At 34.7% G+C, this 22160-nt stretch overlaps 1 protein-coding gene across 1 annotated transcript in view; it reads right to left on the bottom strand.

Annotated features, from left to right (window-relative positions):
- Positions 1-22160, bottom strand: part of SLC13A1 (solute carrier family 13 member 1) — a 90444-nt gene that overhangs the window by 50737 nt on the left and 17547 nt on the right. Inside the window, exons 2-6 of the mRNA XM_039861063.1 lie at positions 13245-13373; positions 6087-6223; positions 3766-3953; positions 3126-3183; positions 2996-3044 (exon numbers count right to left, since the gene is read on the bottom strand). Coding sequence (XP_039716997.1) covers positions 2996-3044; positions 3126-3183; positions 3766-3953; positions 6087-6223; positions 13245-13373 — 561 coding nt within the window. The remainder of the gene's footprint in view (positions 1-2995; positions 3045-3125; positions 3184-3765; positions 3954-6086; positions 6224-13244; positions 13374-22160) is intronic.

Genomic DNA, 22160 nt, shown 5'->3' with positions numbered 1-22160 from the left:
AAGGGATATATTGGCTTCAATGAAAATGGGTGGTCAGAGTGGGCCTCATAGAGAAGGCAATATTTGAGCAAATGTTAAATATATATTTCTTAATCAATATTATTATAATCACTAAATTTAGAACTTATTTGGTAGGAATTCTTAATTTTCTTCTACTATTGGGAAATTTCTGCTTATTATACACTAAACTTTACATAAATAAGTGTATATGTTATTGCCCTTAGAAATTTCCCATATAATTTTTAAAAGTTAAGTAAGCATACAATTTTAAAAGATGAAGTAAGATTATTGATTATCTTAGATTGATATAATTGTATTAGCTGAGAGACTAAATTTAGGAAAAATTCTTAATTTTTTAGTCAGCAAATAGTGGTTTAAATATATAAAATTATAGTAATTTTCACTAGAAATCAAATCTACTTTTAATAAGAACATGGTAAAATAATGCAAAGTACCGAAAACATCAGCTCTTTATTTTTTCCTCTCTTTTTTGAAATTTATTTGAAACCATTCCCCCTCAAAGGTAGTCAGGGTCTTTTTTGAATTGTGGTTCAAATTTAAAGCCAAATCACACAGGATTTATTTTAATTCAATAGAATGTCTCATCTACTTCAAGAAGAAAGCAGAAGACCAAAATATTTACATATTCTTTCCATTTATAGCTAGATAAAATACAGCTATTTCTGCATAATTTAGTGTTAAATTACCTAGTATAAAAACCTGGCAAAGGACAGGTACAATTTATTATAATCATAACACAAACCATATAATATGTTTTTTCCTAAGAAGATTTATAATTATAACAATTTATAATTGTTAAAAATCAAAATATATCCTTAATGTGCAATCTATAAAATAATATTTTTGTGCGATCTCTTATAAAAAACATTTTGCAGAGCAGAAAGTTATCCCTTAATTTTTCCTTTACATAAAGCTGAATTTTAATGCATCGTGTTCTGGAAAGACCATAGAATCTTCATTTGAAGGTCTTGCTCTCCTCTCTTAAACTCAGATCTCAATTGTTACTGCCTAAAATGCACCCAAATGATCTTACTTTTCTCCATTTAAAACTTATTCCTCCCTCTGTGTTCCCCATCTCAATCAGTGGCATCACAATCTAGCTTTACCCAGTTTCCTGTAGCAGAGGCATCCTCTATATTTCTCTTTCTGTCACCCCCGAAGTCTGATTAATTAAAAAGTCCACTGAAGTCCATACTCTCTGCCCTTCACAATGTTGCCACAGTAAGCTTCTCAAATGCAGAACTCACCATGCTGCCCCAGCTTCAAAGCTCTCTGTCTCCCCTAAGATAAACTAAACCCCTTTGCACAGCATGAACAGCTATTTTTAACTTGGCCCGACCCATGCAGACATTTCACTCTCCACAACAACACATCCCTAGTACCTGTACTGGAGATGTTTCCTGAAAAAGCTCTATTCTCTACATATTCAGGTCTTTGATTCCGTTTTATTTTCTGAACAGAATACCTCTTCCTTTTTTACTCATTCATTTATTAAGAAAGATAAATATCTATGGAATACCTCCTCTGTGTCAGGCGATGGACTGTGCCAGGGGGTTAAATGGTGAACAAAGTGGATAGACACGGTCCCTGCACACGTGAAGTTGCACTGCTGTGACTGCACATGCCATCTTCCTTCTAGACTCAAATCTCTTCATCTCCTATGCCCAGGTTGAGCTAGTTTCTCCAGCTTCTGGAGGACTTGGCCTCTGTGCTTACCTTTGTTGTGGTATTTACATCACACTTATTTTTTTAAAGTCCATCTTCCCCACTAGACTCTGAGCTGTAATAAGGAGCGGGTCCGATCCACCAACAGACTTTCCTATAATCCTTAGGACAGTGTTAGCTGTCAAATTAATTTGAAGGGACTTGACCCAAAATTTAAGATTTATGTCAGAAAACTGGGCTGCTAAAAAGGACCGCAGATAATTACTGAGTGCAATTATATTCTTTCTGTTTAGGCTTTACCATTTTCGTAACAGTTTTAAAAGCCCATTGTAATGTATATTTCTGTAATTTACCTGGTATACTGTTAATTTTTTATGTTTTAAAAGAATGACTTCTATCCCTAAAGATGATAGTGTTTTAATAATTTATATTCAGTTCTCATGTTTAAACCTTTAATGTACACTGTAACTAAAGGGTTAAATCATATCTTTGTATTCGTTTTCTCCTGATATAGAAATCACTCTTTCCTTGAAGATTTCTGTAAGTAATGAGAGGGGTTTCTTTTTCCTATTGAGTTGTGTGCTAATGCATTATGGCCTGAGGAAGGAACAGATGCCCTACTCTCTTATTCCTAATGCCATGGTCACTTTAGGACTATTTCTATGCAGGATTATTTTTCAGTGATCCTGAGATATATTTCTCCCAGTACAAACTAGTGTTGTATTTTTACGTTGATTTATTCTGGGGAAATAAATTCAATGTCAGTTTACAAGAGTCCTCTTCCTTTAATAACTAGAATAACTACAACAACTCTTCCCTATGTATTTAATAGTAACAACTCATGAATTCTGCATTGAATTTTTTAGTGACAGTGGGGACACTAAAGGTAACTGGATTGTTATTACATGAATAGGAGTTGCTCTGATTCATTACCTGGAAGAATTGAGGATGTCCCTAATGAAAATCAGGCCATATCAGGCCAGCAGGATTTTAATAAACAAAGAAACATGATTCTCAGATTGGAATTATATTTCTTTAAATTACGTATGCTAAATGCCGTCATCAAGAACCTCGCAAAAGGAGAAAATAATGATGCTAATTTTCAGAGCCTAAAAGGTTTCCAATCAGGATATTGGAGTCAGTCTATCCGTGAAGGCTTATCAAACTATTGCACTGAAGTTTGGCTTAGGCAAGCAAAATAATTATAGACAAGGAAGCAAGTGAGAGTTTTTTAAATGTATCCATATCTAACTACAGGTCTAATTTAATTTCATATATAATTATTTAGAAAGAATTAAATTTAATGTACCTTTTCCAACTCCACCTTGCTTGAAATTTTCCCTGCATCATTACTGTGTCTGAAAAATAAATTGACCCAGTTTATAATATTATTAAAATGTAATTTGGAAAATCCTAATCAGAATGTCAATATTCTTTACCTTGGAACTGATTTTATTTTCTCTTTCTTCTCATTTGCTTCACGTCCATTAACACATTCTGTAAAAGAAAGATAATTTAAAGGAAAGGTTATCAGTGTGTGTGTGTGTGTGTGTGTGTGTGTGTGTGTGTCTGATGGAAGCATTACTAAAAATTAAAAATAAACAAATTCATCTGTACTGACATAACTTTCATAGAGTATTTTATAAACACAAATATCCCCCCAATACTTTTTCGCTGCGTTAGAGCAGTTTATCAGAGGCAGTAAAATGAAATGCTATTTCTAGACAGAATGTAGACATTAAAGTTTCCCAATATTATGCAGAAAAATTACTTCGGTACAAAAGAGTAACCTGAGGGTCTACTGATAAAGACATGAGAAAGAGTTCCATCAGACTGGCTGCAGGATAGAAAGGGCACTCTTCATTTTTTGTTAGAAACTGTAAATTCAATCATTAAGTTAGGGTAAATATTTGGGCAATGTAATTTCTTTGTATCAATAATGGGAAATATGGAAAGAGAAAGGTTAAATTCACAGCATATATGTATAAACAATTAATTTAAAATATAACCCAGAATTCTTGAGTTTATGCCTATTGCTAATAAGACTAGACCCCCTGTGGCCATATCAACTTGTGGTACCATCTATTTCCAGTCCATGATTGGTTGATCCACTGAAATAAGTCATCTGAGTGGCTTCGACCTCTGCTTCAGCACTGATGATCTGCTGTGCCACAGCCTCCACAATGGGCATCACCATGGCAGTAGTTGAGGTGTTGCTAAGCCACATAGATAAGAAGGCAGTACTGGTCATGAACCCCAATGCCAGCCTGAAATGAGAGGGCTTTTAGTATGAGCTGTGCTCCTGGCCTAACTAACTCTGTATTGTTTAACTGTGAAGGATGTTGTTTGTGAGTTGGGAATTCATTTTTTCAAAATAAGGAAGGTTAAGATTCCTCCCAGGCGACAAACTCTGAGGACAGTCATAGCCAGGTAGGAATTAAAGTGCATATGTAAGAGTGGAATATTTACAAGATTCGTCTCCCTGGAAACCATAACAATCTTCTCTCCCAAAACAGAATAACAATTAAATGTGTAAGCAACTGCAAGTTGGTGGATGTTACAATAGTTTATAATATGACACCAATGTTTGAATGCCTTTTACAGATGACACATCTTCAAATATTAGTAAGATGAGGTGCAATCAGCTTTTGAATTTTGGATCCCCTATTCTTCCTTTTATCTTTTTGTCATACCGCTGTTTATTAATATGTTGCCAAAGAGGAACAACAGTAAGGAGAGAGATTAATTTTTATAAATCTGCCTTTTACATGTTCACTACTTTGGTTTAATATGTGGTAGGTAGAGGAAATTGTTTAAAATCACTTGCTAAAATGAAGTTTCAGAATATTTTGTAGATTCTGTTATTTGTACTCTCCTGTATCTGACATCCTTGCCTGTTGTCAAGAACTGGACACATTACATTGTCTTCCCTAATGAGTAGTTCTTCTCTCTAAAAAATAACATACCTGAAACTATAGGATTTTAAACCATGTTTACAAGCCTTCAAAATCATACTTGAGAAGAAACGTGATTTCTTTTGAGAAGGAAGTCCCAGGTAATGATTTAAGTACATCTTTCCATATAGAGCCATTTATGGAATGCTCTGACTCCCTTTTAAAATAGGTCTACAAGAAAAAATTTGCACTATAACTTTCAACTTCAGATAAGGTAAATATTTTCTATGTGTAAAACAAAACTTTTTAGAAATCTACTTCAAAAAGAAATGAATCTTAATAAAAAGAAAACTAGAAATGCTTTTAACATAAGGCATTGGCATGACACAAAGCCTTCCAATAAAAAAAGGCTGGGATCAGATAAGTTCTCTATGTGGTGAAATTCCTTAAATTGAAAAGCCATTTAGTGGCATAATGGACAGGACTCTGGCTCCACTGTGCAGCGCACTACCACAACCCCTGGGGTCAGTGAGCAGATGGTCAAAGAAAAGAGATACCCCAAGAGACATGGAACACCATTTCACTCTTAAAGAGTGAAATGCCCTTAATATATATATGTTATGATGTTTTTAAATAAAAAGTATTTTTTGAAAATGTGTTGCTTCTGAATTATTTAATTGTTTGATATTTGACAAAACAGTTGTTCCACATATGATAAACACAGATGTGGTTATAACCTAGAATGAATTATGCAATAGAATTCAGTACAATTTTCTTATTTTCAAAGAAAGATAAGAAGAACCACCTGAAGCTTTAAAGCATAATTTCATTATGTAAATGATTATGACACTGAGAAGTTTTTAGCTTACATTTATATTAAGAAGTGGAATTAAAACTAAAATAGGCAATTAATTTAATGGAAAATTCATTTCACTGGGAAAATCAGTCAAATGAGTGATCTCGCATTCTATAGATGAAATTTCTTATTTGAGTATTTCACTTTGCAACAGCTCATTTAAAAAGAAAAATGTCTACCTTGGAATTTTTCTGCTCATTTTTGTATTTTGTCAGTAATGTCATAATGTCATTGTCTTTGGTTCCTAAAATCCTCTCTGTGATTAAAGATGCTCTTGAACAAACCTTAAATGTGCAATCAACCAAATAAACAAGATAAGACTGAAATTGACTCTGAAATGTATCAATCTTGTCTGTGGAGGTTTAAGGCTTCTCTAGGCTTTGACTCCTACGGTGCATAAAAGGTGAGAGAGTTGTGTGCACTTATTCCAATCTTTCTCTAATTAGACCTGTGGTGAAAGAAAAGTCGTTTTTCTCCCCTCCTACCACTCAAGTACACTTTACATCACTTTCATATTTTCAGAGAGAAAAAATCATGACATATTGTAGTACAAATGATTGCCTGGATATGCATTACTTATTTGATCATTTGCTCTGCACAAAAATGGTCTATTCAGAATGCCATCCTGAAACAGTAAACACAGTACTCACCATGCTGGGTTCACACCCACCATCATGACCATTCTCAAAGCAATCCTTTTGTGCAAGTTCCATTTTTCTATTGATGTTGCTAAACAAATGACTCCAATTAGCAGTAGGTGAAAATCTTTGAAATAAGCGGATGCCACCTGAAATTAAACCCATGATTATTTATGTTGGTGGGGGGAAAGCAGCATTACATGAGAAAGACATTATTTTGCTGCTCTTAACTTTGACCTTCAACTACATAATCTTTCTATTTGGTTGAGAGAAATGTAGATGTGTTTGAATACAAATTTTAATATGTTCTATATTCTTGCCCAGAAACAGTAGTGTTAAAGGAAAATATACAGAAAAAAAGAGTACCCAGGATAGCAGGTTTTTAAATAGCTGAGTAACATCAGGCAAGTGCCTTCTATGCCTTGATTTCTCCATCTGTAAACTTGGGCTAACTGGTTCATGCTCCTATGGTAGAGTGACGATAACTGATTTGGGACTGTCCTGAGCCAAGCTTCCAACTCACCAATATCTTCATTACCACCCGGTATGCTATATCTTCAGAGTCACTCCTCGTATTTTAAATGGTTATAGCATCAAAATTATTCATTATAAAATAAATACTCTTGAATGGGCCAATACTTTAAGCTGCTTTTAGCTAACACCATTCAGACATTAGAATAGTGTACGAACAATGTGGACAACCATTTGCAGCAGTATTTAACAAAGAATGCTTTTATTTTTCTTAAAAAAAAAAAGATTTTGTGGTTAAATAAGTTTAGAAAACATTGAAATCTGAAATATTAGAATTTTCTTCTCTGTAGGCCTCCTCAAAACCTTTAAATACTAATACATAGTGTTACTCTCCAAGAGTGGATTCCATATACTATATACTTTTTAAACTTATCTGATCATAGAAACTTTGTTTTTCAGTTTTAAGGTGGAGTACCTCATGGGATGAATACTCGAGACCTGACTTCAGGAAAGACTTGGCTAAACTGAATCACAAGGCTGTGCTGAAAGAAAAGGGTTATAAGAGGAAGCATCTCTTTAAAAAAAAAATCAAATAATATCTCATAGAGGGAATGGAAGAATTGGAACAAAACTATTCTAACATTATGAAACCATGAAGGGATAAGAAAATCAATTGTCATGATGATTTTGCTATCTTGAACTGCATCTACATTTTTAATACAGCTTACCGAGCTTGGCTTGATTTCCAAGAAAGTAAAAATTAAAAATTGCCCTTGGATCAAGGTGGAAAAGTGGACATCTTCTTTATGTTTTACAAAAAGTTATTTTATCAGGCTTTTCAAAGTTTATATTTATCTCTTTACATTTTGTAGTAATTGCATAATAGAAAGTATATAATTATAGCAATTTATTATTTCATTTATTGATTACTCTAACATTAATAAGCATCCACCATGTACCAAAACTGTCATATGAGCAGGGGATATGGGTATAAATGCCTGAAGGCTTTCCTTCTTCACATCTCTTTAATTCTCAAATATCAAACTTTTCTAAATCAATCCTACTATTTTTCTGTATTGCAGAGTCCTGTTTGTTTTCTTCTTAGCATATCACATTGTGTAAATACTGTTTCTTTACCTGCTTGTTACATGTCTTGAGATCAGAGATATTAGTGTCTAGTGACTATTTATTTCCTTAACTATTGCCTTCATTTGACTGGACATATTTCAAAGCCACAAATGTGTTTTATTGATCACTGTATTTATGGACTTAAGACATGCCTGGCACATACTGGCACTCAATAGATGTTGAATTAATAAGTCTCTAAACTCAAGGAGTTTAAAGGGTATTAGAAGAGGAAAAATAAGTTAACGAAGATGTATAATAGATGCATGAGAGCTACCTCTTCAAGGTATAGTTGAGGTTCAAAGAGTAAGTGACCACTTTTTCCTGGGAGAATTGGGTATGTCTTCTTATAGGATTTGATTACTTGAGTTGATGATTATAAGATAAATAGATATTTGAGTTTTCCTCTGCCCTTATCTTTTTTACAGTTTTGCTCATGGAACTAAGCCCTACTGACCCTATCTCACCAATACTCTGATAATTAAATGAGAGGATAAAGGCATAATTACTTTAAAAATACAAAGAAACACATAGAAAAAAAGTCATTATAGTAAGTGATTAAACACAGAAAGAGGTCCAGGATCATGAGATATTCTTGTTAATACGTCTTTAGATAATAGCAACAGTTGACAGACTTTGTCTTTTAGGATTAGGTAGTAAGCATTTTACACTTTGTGAGCCTTTTTCCACAACTCAGCTTGTCTTTAAAGCACAAAAGTAGCCAAAACCAATAAGTAAATGAATAACTATGGCTGTGTATGTTTCCAATAAAAATTTACTTTAAAAATTGGGTCGCAGGTTGGACTTGGCTCTCAGACTCATAGTTTGCCAATTCCATAATAGATTATGTAAACAAACTAAGGTCTGTAGCTCAGTTGTCTTAATAAAATTAGTTGTTAAACTTAAGAAGGAATTTTCACGTTCTCTGTTTTCTATTGTATTATCTATTCTTTGTTTTTCATCAGAGTTGGTCTATTTGAAGAAGAACATTAGCTACAGGTAGATGAGTTTGTTTGCAGTCTACTTGTATAGGAGGTAATATGAGAAGTGGTATTGGTTTGTAAATGACATTGATAAATGTAACTATTTTTGAGGCGAAATTGGTATTTCCAAATAAAATTTCTAATGAGATTTAAAATCTGTTTGGGACATCAAGGTAGTTACAGTTCTGTTTCGAGTGTGATTTCATCAAAAAACCTGAGCTTTTGTGATCAGAACCTAGGTTCTGTCTTAGCTATGTAATTTATAACAATTTAGCAACCTTTCTACAAGTCAATCTACTTATGCATGAAATTAAATATTACTTCGCATCAAGTTTTTGAATTAAGAGCCTATATTTCGTTGTTGTTGTTGTTGTTGTTTTTTAGAAAAGACATACTTAATCTGCATTGCTAAGTCCAATGGTCAATTTACAGTTTTCACATTAATTAACCTATTAGCAGATCTGACACTTTGGATCATTGCCTCATCCTTAAAACAATTGCTTCGCTTGGATTTCAAGACCCCACACTCTCCTAGTCTTCCTCCTACCTCAATAACCTATCTGTTCTCGGTCTTATTTGCTAGTACTTTGTCTTCTCACCAACCTCCTAGTGCTGTTGTTCTCCAGAACGCAATCCTTTGTCCTTTTTGCTTTACTATCTTCATTCACTCTCTAAATAATCTCATCAAGTCTGAGGGCTTTAAATACCATCTCTTGGCTGATGGTTCTCAAATCTGTATTTCTAGCTCAGCTCTGGCTCATGAAATCTGGACTCATCTGTACCTAACTGCCCACTCAACACTTTCACTTAAATTAAAATAGGTATTTCAAACTTAATGTCTAATGCTGAGCTCCAGGTGTCAGTCTCTCTCCCACAACAGCCTACTTTACCCGCAGTCCTCCCCATTTCAATTGATGGCGACTCCATTTTTCTGGTAGGCAGATCAAAAAGCTGTGAGGTGTCCTGGACTCCTTTCTTCCTTTCAGATCCCATATCAAATCATTCAGAAAATTTATATAAAAAATATATCTATAAAATATATGTATTATACTAAATATCCTTATTCATATCTCTGGTCTCAATCACTATGGCCTCTCACCTGAATTACTGCAAAAACCTACACCTGTCTCCTTTCTACCTTGTTTCTCAACACAGTAGTTCAAGTTATCCTTTCAAAATAAAAGTAAAAAATCTATCATATCATACTTCTATTCAAAATTCTCTAGAGAGTCTCACTTCATTCGGGGTTAAAACCATACCATGACTTATGTTGGCCCTTTATGGTCCAACCCCTCTTCACATGATCTCCCTGAAATCATCTTCAATCAGTCTCTCCTTCATTCACTCTGCTGCAGTCACACTGCGGACATGCCTAACTGCCTGAAGGTCTTTGCACTGGGTATTTCCCCTTCGGCAACGGTTGTTCCCCATACATCGAAATGGCTACCTCCCTCATCTCCTGCAAATATTCGTTCAGGTATTTTCACCTCATAGAGGTCTACTCCCATTATCCTATTTAAAACTGCAACCCTCTCCTGATGCTCATTCTCCTGTTCCTTTTTTCCCCATTTTATTGTTTGCTGTCTCTTTTCTCCTAGGAAGACAGAGACTTTTTGTCTGTTTATATTCATTGATGTATTCCAAAGTTCCTGGAAGAATCCTAGCATATAAATATTTATTAAATGTCTAAGTAAATGTGTAACGTAACATCTATATGTACATATGTATATCTTCACATTTATATATCTAAAATTCATATATAAATAAAAGTATATATACTATTTAGAATATCTAATTGGGTGTACTACTAGTAATAATACTGTTTGGAATATCTAATTGGGCATACTAAATATTTAGCACTTCAAATTTATTCAACGTATTTGAGAAAAATTCAGCACTTGTTGACATTCTTTAATACAATGATGTGTTCAGTAAGATACAGGTATTTAGCATAGGCTTGATAAGGTGAAGTTAAAACTATGGTGGCCAAAGAGAGAGATATGTAGGGCTCTGAACTTAGATAAGGATATTAAAAATGCATTATTCTCTTCAATTACAGAGTTGAGATCCCAAAATGCTGCTGTAGGCTAGAATGATAGTTTAACACTGTCTAACATACTTTAACTGGGAATATTAAAACTCTTAAGACTATTCGATACTTAGTTTGCACCATTGTTTCACATTTATTATTCGATTTGATTGTTACAACCCCTGGATTGTGTGGCATTATCATGCCCATTACAGAGGAGGAAAAAAAAAAAAAGAGTTATTGAGGGACATGATCAGGATCATACAAGTAATTATTGGTGAATGTGAGGTTTTAAGCTCAGGTCTTCTGACTAAATCTCTAGCCCTTTCCTTGTAGCTTTGGTCATCTATTTCTGAATAAAAGATCAGTTGCCCTGTCTGGAGAGAGTATCACAAGACTAAAAAACAGTTTTCTCTCCTTAAAGTCCTACGGACTTTGATTTGTTGCCAGCTCCATTTAAACTTAACAGGTGAAAAAAGTCACGTAAAGTTTAAAACAAATTTAGGCTAAAATATCAGAGGGGAAATGACAAACTCAGTTTGCAGCACTCAGATGTTTCTAGAATGATCGGTTCACTTTTGTCAATGTACTACTACTAATAATAATAATATTGACCAAGATATTGAGTGCTTACTATGTGACAGACATTACTAACTGTTTAATCCTTCAATCTCATTGACAAACCAGCGGTAGTTTCAGCAAGAGAAAAGGTGATGAAGGTGACACTGGAGGTGCGGGTGGGGGAGGGGAGGTGGCGAGGAAGGGAGTTGAGGTCTGAAAACCATAAAGCCTGGAGGCAGGAAGACTTAAGGAAGAGATTATATTTATTTTCAAATCCAAGCAGCAGCACTATCATATCGGGAAGAAAGATGAGGTTTATTTGTGGAATCTTCGATGTCGAAGAAAAGTTTAAAGAGTCAAAGTGACTGAGTTTCAGACTTGGGCTCAATAAAGCTGAGTCATTTAAGTGTTCAAATTCAAAAATGATATGGAATTCCTGATAGGGAATTCGAAGCCTGTAGGCACCTCCTGCATGACCTCATCTGTAAGAGATATTGTGGAGGGGAATCCCTGCCCAGGCTGAAAGACTCAGATCTCCCTTCTAAGTCTATTAGGATTCCCAGACTGTTAAATTAGCCCGAGGCTGATACTTTCAGGGATAAAAGACTCTTGAACAAGAATCTACAGCCTGACTTATGCAATAGCCTGCTGGCTACAGAAATGCCCTATGATTCCAATTCTACTTGTTTCTGTCTCGGCCTCTTGTAAAAAGTTAATATAGTCAGTTTGATTACTATTAAATCTTAAGAGACAAATTTTAATCTTAAATTAAACTTAAGTATCTCTGGCAGTAGGACCACCGAAGCCGGCAGAACAGGGGTTTATAATTAGATACCCTATTTGTGTGGACTTGTCAACTCCTTTTTAAAATATATATCCTTTATTGAGAGCCATATAGCATGTTAGAGCATTTGAGAAACTTCTTAAATTATAGCTCCCAGATTCTGTGGGACAGCAGAGCTTCAGCCTGGGGGTGAGAGGAAATAAAGTACAGCTCTGGCTATACTCTCTTCTAAATCAATGGTGCTTAAAAAAGAGTCAAGATTATGAGGGAGGAGGAAATACAGTAAGAGGAGCAGAAAGGATCAGGAATGCAAAATGATGAACTTGGACTCTAAAATGGGGGAAGAACATGAAAATAAGAAAGGGAATAATAGCTTCTCCCACAGGATAAAACAAACAAACAAACAAAAAACAAAACAAAAAACTGTATCACAGGTTAGTTAAAAAGAAAAATCTCCACCTACATTATAAGACAGATGAGCTTCATGATAGCAATATTGGACCCTGGAAGAAGATAGAAGTTCAAAGGTGACAAATTACACCGACTGGCATCTTGAACTTAACATCTTTCCTGAGAATGTTTCAGCTGTGGTTTACACAATTGTGTGCTAGGTGGCTGGCGACTGCACGGAGATAGTTATTCTGGTTTCAATACATTTCATGCTTTTAATGGGAAACTGAATTCATTTTCCTCAGATGGGTACTTTTAGATTGCATAAAGGTAAGAAGCACCTCTCAGCATGAATAAACTCCTCTTAGCAAGAACAAAATAGAAATACACGTGAAAGCTAATTTGGCTTTATCTTTCGAAATAGCAGGTTTCTGGAAAAGAAAACAGGGAAGCTTTTTCTTCATTAAAAACAACAATTGCTTTCCAACACTGTGTCAGACTGAGCTCTGCTGAATACAAAAAGCTTATGCAGAATGTGAAAGAGTTGGCCCTTTTGTTGGGAGAGATGCACCAGGCTTAGATGTCGCCTGGGAAGACTAGACATGCATGTTTCTTATTTACATGCATGACACAAGAAGCTGCAGCTTGCGTTTTGTTTTTGTTCACCCGAAGGTGGACACACATGCGGAATTCTAGAGCAGAGAAACAACTAGAGGACTTATGTGGAAGCTTTAACAGGATTATTGTTCCTTTTAAATATAGATTTTCTCAAGGAAAATATCAGCGTAAAATAAAAGACTATGATGGACGTTTGCAAGAGAACTTACCTTCTTAGAAGGCATGATTCCAAACAATGGGAACATCAAACCAGGCAGCAAAGCTGTAACTGACAGAGGCAAAGCTTCCGTAAGCCAAAATACGGCAACGACGAAGAGTGTGTAGGCACATTCTGCTTCCTGGAAAAGACAAAACGCAAGATGAAATGATGAGGCTGGGAAGGCATCAATTAAATTGCAATTACGTTTGCTAATTGGTGTCATGTCACAGAGAAAGTAAGAAGAAACTCCGAAGGCCTCTGCACCTTTGAATTGGGCAGTAAGCTGCCCAATTTCTTGGGGGTTCTAAGAGCCAAAACTTAATACACATGAAAAACCAAAGACATAAAATTAAAGCCTCATTCATTAAGTTTCCTTCACATTTTCTTTAAAACAGATGACAGCATATAGTCAACTTTCTGTGCTTCGTATCAGTGCATGTGGAAGTTAGGGCTCATCTTTATTTGGCCTATGAAACGCACTCCTAGTTCTGCTGGAGTGCGGAAATGGCCAAGTTACTGCCTTTCTCGGGCAGGACACATCTGCCTTTAAATTGTATTCCTTGGTGGCTGGTTAGTTGGGACCCACACATGCCCGCCTTCCTTTCCTTCTACTAAAAGGGGGAAATCAACCTTGTACAATCAACAAAGTACTTTCATAGATGGAAGGACAGTGTCAGGTTACATAGCATGGATGAGCTCTTAAGCGACATGAACCTGGAGGTGAAGAACCTTCTGCTTTGCTTTTTAGAAAGACAGCTGCTCCTGGGGAGACACAAGGAGACTCAACAGAATTGAGACTCTTAATAGAATCTGCTGCTTTGCTAGAAATAAGATTGTGGGTTTCTGCTTTAGGGCATTGTTAAGCAGTGGTTGAAATTCATCATTATATTTGGCTTATGTAAATAATTTTGATATGAAATCACCCAGTAAAATCACTTAAAACACACTAAGTGATCAATAAAGATGATCATCTATTATATATGGCTTTATTTTGTTCTCATTATGCTTAATCTCTGCAAAATTCTTGGCTGAATTTGAAGAATTTACAAAAACTGTTTCAGTTTAATGAGGTATTTTATTTACGATTTTCCCAGGGTTATAAAATTTCTAGCACTGCTGCTCTCTGATTCACCTACCTTGGGACGATTCCTCCAGGCTTTGATATTTACTCCCCCAGTCCCTGCACTTTCGCTGGGCTTCTAAAAAATCCTTAATAAACCAGAATTATGTCATATCTTTACTGTGTTATCATTTTAAAGGAGAAAGAATAAAGGTGTTTTGATGCTGACAGTTTTATACAAAGTCTGCCTCTATAATCTTGATAAAAAGTAAAATAGCGAAACAAAGCTGAGCCTTGACTGAACCTTCCTAACTTGCTCTGGAGAGAATTTGTGAATACTAGCTTAATTTAAAATGCCAGGAGAAAGACCAGGCTTGCATTTTCTCTTAGTTAGAACACACATGAATATTCTAAAAGCTCCTCTTTGTGACTTTATGTTTTCTATCGTAGGATAGAAAGCTCTCGAGAACCTAGGTTTCAAAGATAAAATGACCCTTTTACCATCTTGCTCTTTAGGCACAACCAGTCAGTCAGTCTCGTCCTCTCTCTTCCCCTGTCATTTTACCTCTCAAATCTGCCCCTCGGCTTCTACCTCATTTCTTCCACTGCAGGCAAGGCTGTTCCAAAACCAGATCCAGAGACGCATGGACATAGACAATGGACTAGTGGTTACCAGAGGGTAGGGGTTAGCAGGGAGGGGAGAAGTAGACGGGGGAAAAATAATTTTAAATCATTTCTTCAATTCAATAAAAATAAATAAATAAATAAATAAATAAATTAAATAAAATAAAATTTAACTTTAAAACAAAACAAAACAACAACAACAACAACAACAACAACAACAACACCAGATCATCTTCCAAGGATCTACTTTGATTTTTATCATCCCTTTGTGTACATACAGCCAGATTAAGCGGCTAGCCACCCTGATGACTATCTGGAGCACCAGTTCACAAGGGACTGCTAAAACATCAGGAAAAAAAAGAATAAAAAAGAAAGAAAAGGAAGAAAGAAAAAAATATGATGCTAACTAATTCTGTTCACCACATGTAACGCCTGCCATAAGGGGTGAAATTTCACCTCAACATGGGTCTACTTTATCTGGACAGTCATACTCTGCTCAGATGGGGCAACACTGGGGACAGAATATAAAACAAAACTTCCAGTATTAAATTGTTAGCTTGTCTGGAGTACTTTCACATTTTAACAGGCTTGATCCTGATTTAACACAATAAAGTCAGTGATTTTCACTTGTTGAATGAAAACAATTCAAAATCCTCATCTTGCATTCAAGGCCATCTTAAACTATGATATGATTTACCCTATTACTTCCTGACATCACATCAATTCCTATTTTTAAAGAGCCTTCTTTACATATCTTGATATTTGGGTTCTGATCCTTGCTCCTCATCATATACCCTTTTTCCTGAACTCTAATCTATAATATTCAGCCAGGCTTAGTTATTGCAGTAAGTCCCCAGATGCCCTTAAGTGCCAGCTTCTACTGCCTGAGACCATATTTTGTACTCTTGAAGTCTTTGACCTAGTTTCACTATTTATATGAAGTAGTTGCAAACTGATGGTCAAGTTTAGCAAGAAAATATAATGTATTTGATTCACAATGGTGTGTGTGTGTGTGTATGTATTCAATTTGAGTCAGAATTTATAAACCAGCAGATTCAAAATTAAAAATAAAGTCTGAATTTCTGACTTCTCTTGAAAAACTAAGGAATTTGATAGCATCGGGATCATATTCTTCCATGCCAATAATTCTCCAAACTTGAGAAAGTCTTTAGAGACTAAGTTGTACTTTTCCAGTTCTGCTCTCGTAGTTTTGCATATGAGTCCCAGGAGCTTATAACTGTGGCTGGTTAGGGCACCATATCTGCATTGTTTCTAATAGCTGCCTTCCTGGAATTTGTAGGAAACCCCCTATTTTGCTCTGTCTTAAGGAAGCTCAAAGTCTAGAAAAGGAAGATAACAGATTCCCTTCTGAGGGGTAGGATGGCCATCGTCCTGATTTTCTCTTGATAGTCCTGGTTTATACCTCTTGTTTACTCCTGTTGTTCCTTCTGAATTGCAACCCTTTTTATTCTCAAAAGTGTTTCTCTTTGGCTGATAAATTATACAGTCATCCTATTGACGGGTCCATCCTAGAAATACCTCCTTCCTCCACTTCCTGTTTTCTATTTGTGATCTTCCTTAACCAGGCTTGGAGTCATGGGCAGGAAAGGGTTCTTTCCCAAAAACACTCTTTAGGCATCCAACAGCAGATGGCTACATGAAATGAGGGGGAGGGAAAGTCCAGAAAAATTCCTCAAAAATAAAAATATCAGTTTTTCTGTTCAAAAATCTATATACCCTTTCGCACTTTCAAAAGTAACATCGAGAAGTATAGCAAACAAACCGCACCGTCAGACAGAGGCAGTCGTGCAGAATACAGGTGTCATAATTTCCATTAGATAGTAGGAAGTATAATGTCACTTAACCAGGGTTTCCTGCTCAGTATGTGTGCACCGTGCCTCCCTGCATCAGTTAGGGCCATCTTCACCTTCCCTATTGTAAGAAGTCCCTCTCACACTATGAGAGATGAAGTTATGACATGCAGACTGATTACCAATATGGATGGGAAATTCCTGTTCCCCGATATTTAAAAAAAAATTTCGAAGTATTAAAAACCTTAGTATATTTACTAAGAGTTTTCAAAATTATAAAATACATGGAAAAATAATATAATAATAAACAAACCTGTACACTTCATATTCTTAAAATGTTGAGATCTTTCCACTTTTGTTTAATTTTTAAAAAATAAGTAGAACATTCCACATATAGTTCAAGAAGTACATATACCATTCCTACATTTCTTTCTCTTCTATCAATCCCCAGTGTCAATTACTGTCTAGAATATGGTCTGTATCCTTTCTATGTTTTTTTTTTATTTTGACACATGCAGACATTAATACATTAATAAATAATGTGTGGTTTTAAAATTAAATAAAGTTTATTGTATACATCATTTTCAAATTTTTTTCACTCAGTATTTCAAATGCATGTTGATACGTGTAGACTTACTGTTAATCCATGTCAAATGTATATAGCATTTCTTTTTACGAATATCTTACAATTCATTAGTCTGTTTTTCTACTGATGGTGGTTTGGGGTTCTTTCCTACAATTTTTTGTTATTATAAGGCTACGAACACCTTTGCACCTAGCTCCATGTAGACATAGGAAGGAGATTTCTTAGCTAGAGTATAAAAGTGTGCGAAATTTCTGGGTGAAAGGAATACATTTGAATTTTACCGCCTATGTCTTGTTATGTTTTCTGATTTTACTAACTTGTGTGAGAAATTCTTCATATATTATACATTCTCATGTCTTTTTCTAATGTTTGAAATTTTTCTTCTCAAGTGTAGGGCCTTAATTTTTTGTATAGAAATCTGATACCTCCCACCTCCCCTCAAATGGATAGCCAAAATGCCCTGTTTTTTTCTATTGGATGGTCCATTTTTTTATCCACTAATTCATGTTGCTATGTATTTCCTATGTCAGATTTCTACAAATGCAGGCGCCTATGTTTCTGGGCTCTTTATTCTGTCCCTCCCCCACAACACCACATTGCAAAAATCAATTCTTGAAAAATTATTAAGCTCTTTTAATTACTATAGCTTTTCAATAAGTTTTATCTTCTGTATCTCAAGTCCTTCAACTTACATTTTTCTCAAACTTGTCTTAATAGTTTTAGATTTTTACCATTCTTTTTGAATTTTAGATTTTCATTCAAATTACAGAGAATTTATAGAGTAAGAAATGGTATTAAAATTGTTTGATTTATGAACCTTTCCATTCCTTTTGATATTCACTAAATTCCTTATATTTTGTAGCTTTCTCCATAAGGGTCTTAAATATCTTTGTTAGATATTGTTATTATTGTCGAGAATGAGAAATTAATTTAATTATCCATTCGTAGAGACTTTTTTCTTTTCTGTTTGGTAGCTTAACATTTTTGTCTATTTTTGATAGTCCGAAGTTTCATTCACTATGTGTCTAAATGTGGACTAATATTTAAAAAATGGTTTTATACATAGAAATGTATATGCAGTCTGAGGACTCATATGTTTTTTTTAATTCTGGAGAATTCAACCCTTATTACTCTAAATATAGTCTCTTCTCTATTCCTACTTTTTCAGGAATACCGTTTACATATATATTAAGAATTCTGAATTCATTCTCCAAATTATTCTTTCACTCAAAATATATTTGTTTTTCAGCCTGATTTTTAGTTTAATTCCTAATATTCTTTCTCAGTTCATTTCCAGGATTTCTAACTTGTTCTTCTTTCATATTTCTTTTTCTAAACACAGCTTTAATGAAGTATAATTGATATACAAAAAAATACACATATTTATACAATTTGAGGAGTTTTAAACATATGTACCACTGTAACTACCACCACAAGCAAAGTAATAAAGATATCCATCACATTCAAAAGTTTCCTCATGCCCCCCTGTGTTTTGGTTTGTGGGGTTGGGGTGGGGTAACACGAGACCTACTCTCTTAATGAATATTTTAAGTCACAAAATTTACTGTTAACTGTAACAGTTACTTATCTTACATAATTGAAACTTTATACCGATTGAACAATTCTCCATTTCCCCGCTGTCCAGGCCCTGTCAACGATCATTATGCTCCCTACTTCTATGAATTTTACTATTTTAGATACCTGCAGTATTTGTCCTTCTGTGATTGGCTTATTTCTCTTAGTGTAATGTTCTCCAACTTCATCAGCGCTGTTGCAAATGGCAGAATTTCCTTCGTTTTTTTAAAGGTTGAATAATATATATAAATGTATATGATGTAGATGAATGTGATATATATCTATACATATCCATTGATACACATTTTGGTTATTCTTTTGGATATTGTTAATAATGCTGCAATGAACATGGAAGTGCAAGTATTTCTTCAAGATATTGATTATAGCTCTTTTGGGTATATACCCATAAATGGGATTGCTGGATCATATGGTTCTTTTGGATATATACTCATAAATGGGATTGCTGGATCTATTTTTAATTTTTTGAAGAACTTCCATACTGTATTCCATAGTGACTGAACCATTTTATATTTCCACCAATAGTATACAGGGGTTCTAATTTCTCTGCATCATAGCCCATCATAGCCAAGGCTTACTTTAAAAAAAGAAAAATAAAAACCATACTAATATTGTGGGGTGATATTTCATTATGGCTTTGATTTGTATTTCACAGGTAATTAGTAATGTTTTCATATACTTGTTGGCTATTTGTATGTCCTTGGAGTAATGTCCATTCATGTTCTTTGCCTATTGTGTATTCTTAGCACCCCTTGTCAAAGATTAGTTGACCATATATGCATGAGTTTATTTCTGGGTTCACTATTCTGTTCCATTGGTCTACATGCCTGTCTTTATGCCACTCTGATACTGTTTTAATTGCTACAGCTTTGTAATGTATTTTGAAATCAGGAAATGTGATGCCTCAAGCTTTGTTCTTTTTGCTCAAATTGCTTTGGCCGTTCAGGATCTTTTGTGGTTACATATTAATTTTACAATTGTTTTATCTATTTCTGTAAAGATTGCCATTTATATTTTGATGGGGATAGCGCTGAATCTGTAGAGTGCTTTGGGTAATACGGGTATTTTAACAAAATTAAGTTTTCCAATCTATGAACCCAGTATGTCTTTCCATTTATTTGTGTCTCTTTAATTTCTTTCATCAATGTTTTATAATTTTGTAATTTGCAGTATAGAAGTTAAAACTCCTGGTTAAGTTTATTGCTAAGTATCTTATTATTTTTGATGCTATTGTAAATGGTATTGTTTTCTTAATTTTATTTTTTGATAGTTACTTGTTAGCATATAGAAACAACTGATTTTTTATGCTGATTTTGTATCTTGCAACTTTACTGAATTTATTAGTTTTTACAGTTTTTTTTGAGTACTTAGGATTTTCGATATGTAGTATCATGTTATCTACACATAGAGATAATTTTACCTCTTACTTTCCAATTTGATGACTTTTATTTCTTTTCCTTGCCTAATTGCTTTGTCTAGACCTTCCAAAACTATGTTGAAAGAAGTGGTGAGAGCAGGCATCCCAGCCTTATTCCTGATCTTAGAGGAAAAGTTCAGTTTTTCACCACTGAGTATGATGTTAGCTGTGTGCTTGTCATACATATTATTTATTATGCTGAGTTTCACTCCTTCTACACTCAATTTGTTGAGCATTTTTATCATAAAAAGATGATGCATTTAGTCAAATGGTTTGTCTGCATCTATTGAGATAATGGTGTGATTTTTTTTAATCCTTTATTCTGTCAATGTGCTGTATTACATTAAGTGATTTGTGTATATTAAATCACCCTTGCATTCCCAGGACAAATCCCACTTGATCATGCTGTATGATCCTTTTAATGTGCTAATAAATTCAATTTGTTACTATTTTGTTGAGGATTTTTATACGTACATTCATCAGGGATATGGGCCCGTAATTTTCTTTTGTTGCAGTGTTTGTCTGGGTTTGGTGTCAGAGTAATGTTAGTCTCACAAAATCATTTTGGAAGTGTTCCTGCCTCTTCAGTTTTTTGGAAGAGTTTGTAAAGAATTGGCATTAATTCTTCTTGAAATATTTGGTAGAATTCACCAGTGAAGCCATCTGCTCCTGGGCTTTTTTTGTTGGGAGGTTTTTGATTAGTGATTCAAGCTCCTTACTCATTATTTGTCTGTTCAGGTTTTCTATTTTTTGATGGGTTGTATGTTTACAGGACTTTATCCATTTCTTCCAGATTATCCAATTTGTTGATGTGTAATTGGTATTATCTCTATTAAAAAAATACTTTGTTATTCTTTTTATGGATTTTTCCCTCTTTCCTCACCTACTAATTTTTCTATTATTTTTGTCTCATTTGGAGTGTTTTAATCTGTGTTGATTTCCTTGTGGTCTTTCTTAATTATTGTATTTTCAAATTTTATCTTCAGATTTATATTGGGTAGTAGTTGTTTTGTTTTTTGTTTTTTCCTTTTCTTTCTGTACTCATTATTCTTTATCTAAAAGTTTTACAGTTGCCTCCAGCTAGCTTTGAGCTCCCTGAGGGCCTGTCTTGCCAGGACAAAGAAATCCAGTTATCTAGCTGGATCAAGTAGTTAGAGTCAGGTACAGTCTGGGAGTCTGGGCAGTGTCTGCCCTGTGAATACCTCCACAGAAAGTGATTAGTCTAGCTCTTTTTCTCTTTCCCAGCTGCAAGAAAACCATTCTCCAACCCTTAGTTTGTGGCATTGAACCTGACTCTGACCCCAGAATGATGTAGGAGTACTTGAGACCATAGTTTCTCACCTTTTCTCTACTTACTTGCTTTTCTGACTCATTCTGGTCTGCAGAAATACTTATTTGCTTTGTATTTAGAGTGGAGAAGGGAGTTTGGGTGGCGCGTGTGTGTGTGGGGTCCTAACTGTATAAACTTCATCTACACTGCTGATCATAGCCTTCGTAGATAGAAAAAGCTTATCTAAAAAGAAAAGGTATTTGCCAGATAAATCTTTTTTTCTTACTTGTGATCAAAGTAAGGGGATGGCAAAATAACATTTATGAATGCCTACTGCATGCCAGATACAATTCTTAGTGGTCTATATAACTTATCTTATTTAGTCCCCACTAAAATTTCATGTTGAACTAAGGATCAATGATCACATTGCTAGTATTTGGTTGAGTTGGGATTCAATCCAAATATAAGCTCCTGAGAGCATAACTTACTTTATGAATTGCCCTATTCCCAGGAAAAAAATGGACTTAAAATGCCTGGCATATAGCAAGCACTCAATAATATTTAA

Source organism: Pteropus medius, unplaced genomic scaffold (genome assembly GCF_902729225.1).
Source record: "Pteropus medius unplaced genomic scaffold, Ma_sr-lr_union100, whole genome shotgun sequence".
NCBI lineage: Eukaryota > Metazoa > Chordata > Mammalia > Chiroptera > Pteropodidae > Pteropus > Pteropus medius.
This window is presented reverse-complemented; position numbering and strand designations above follow the sequence as displayed.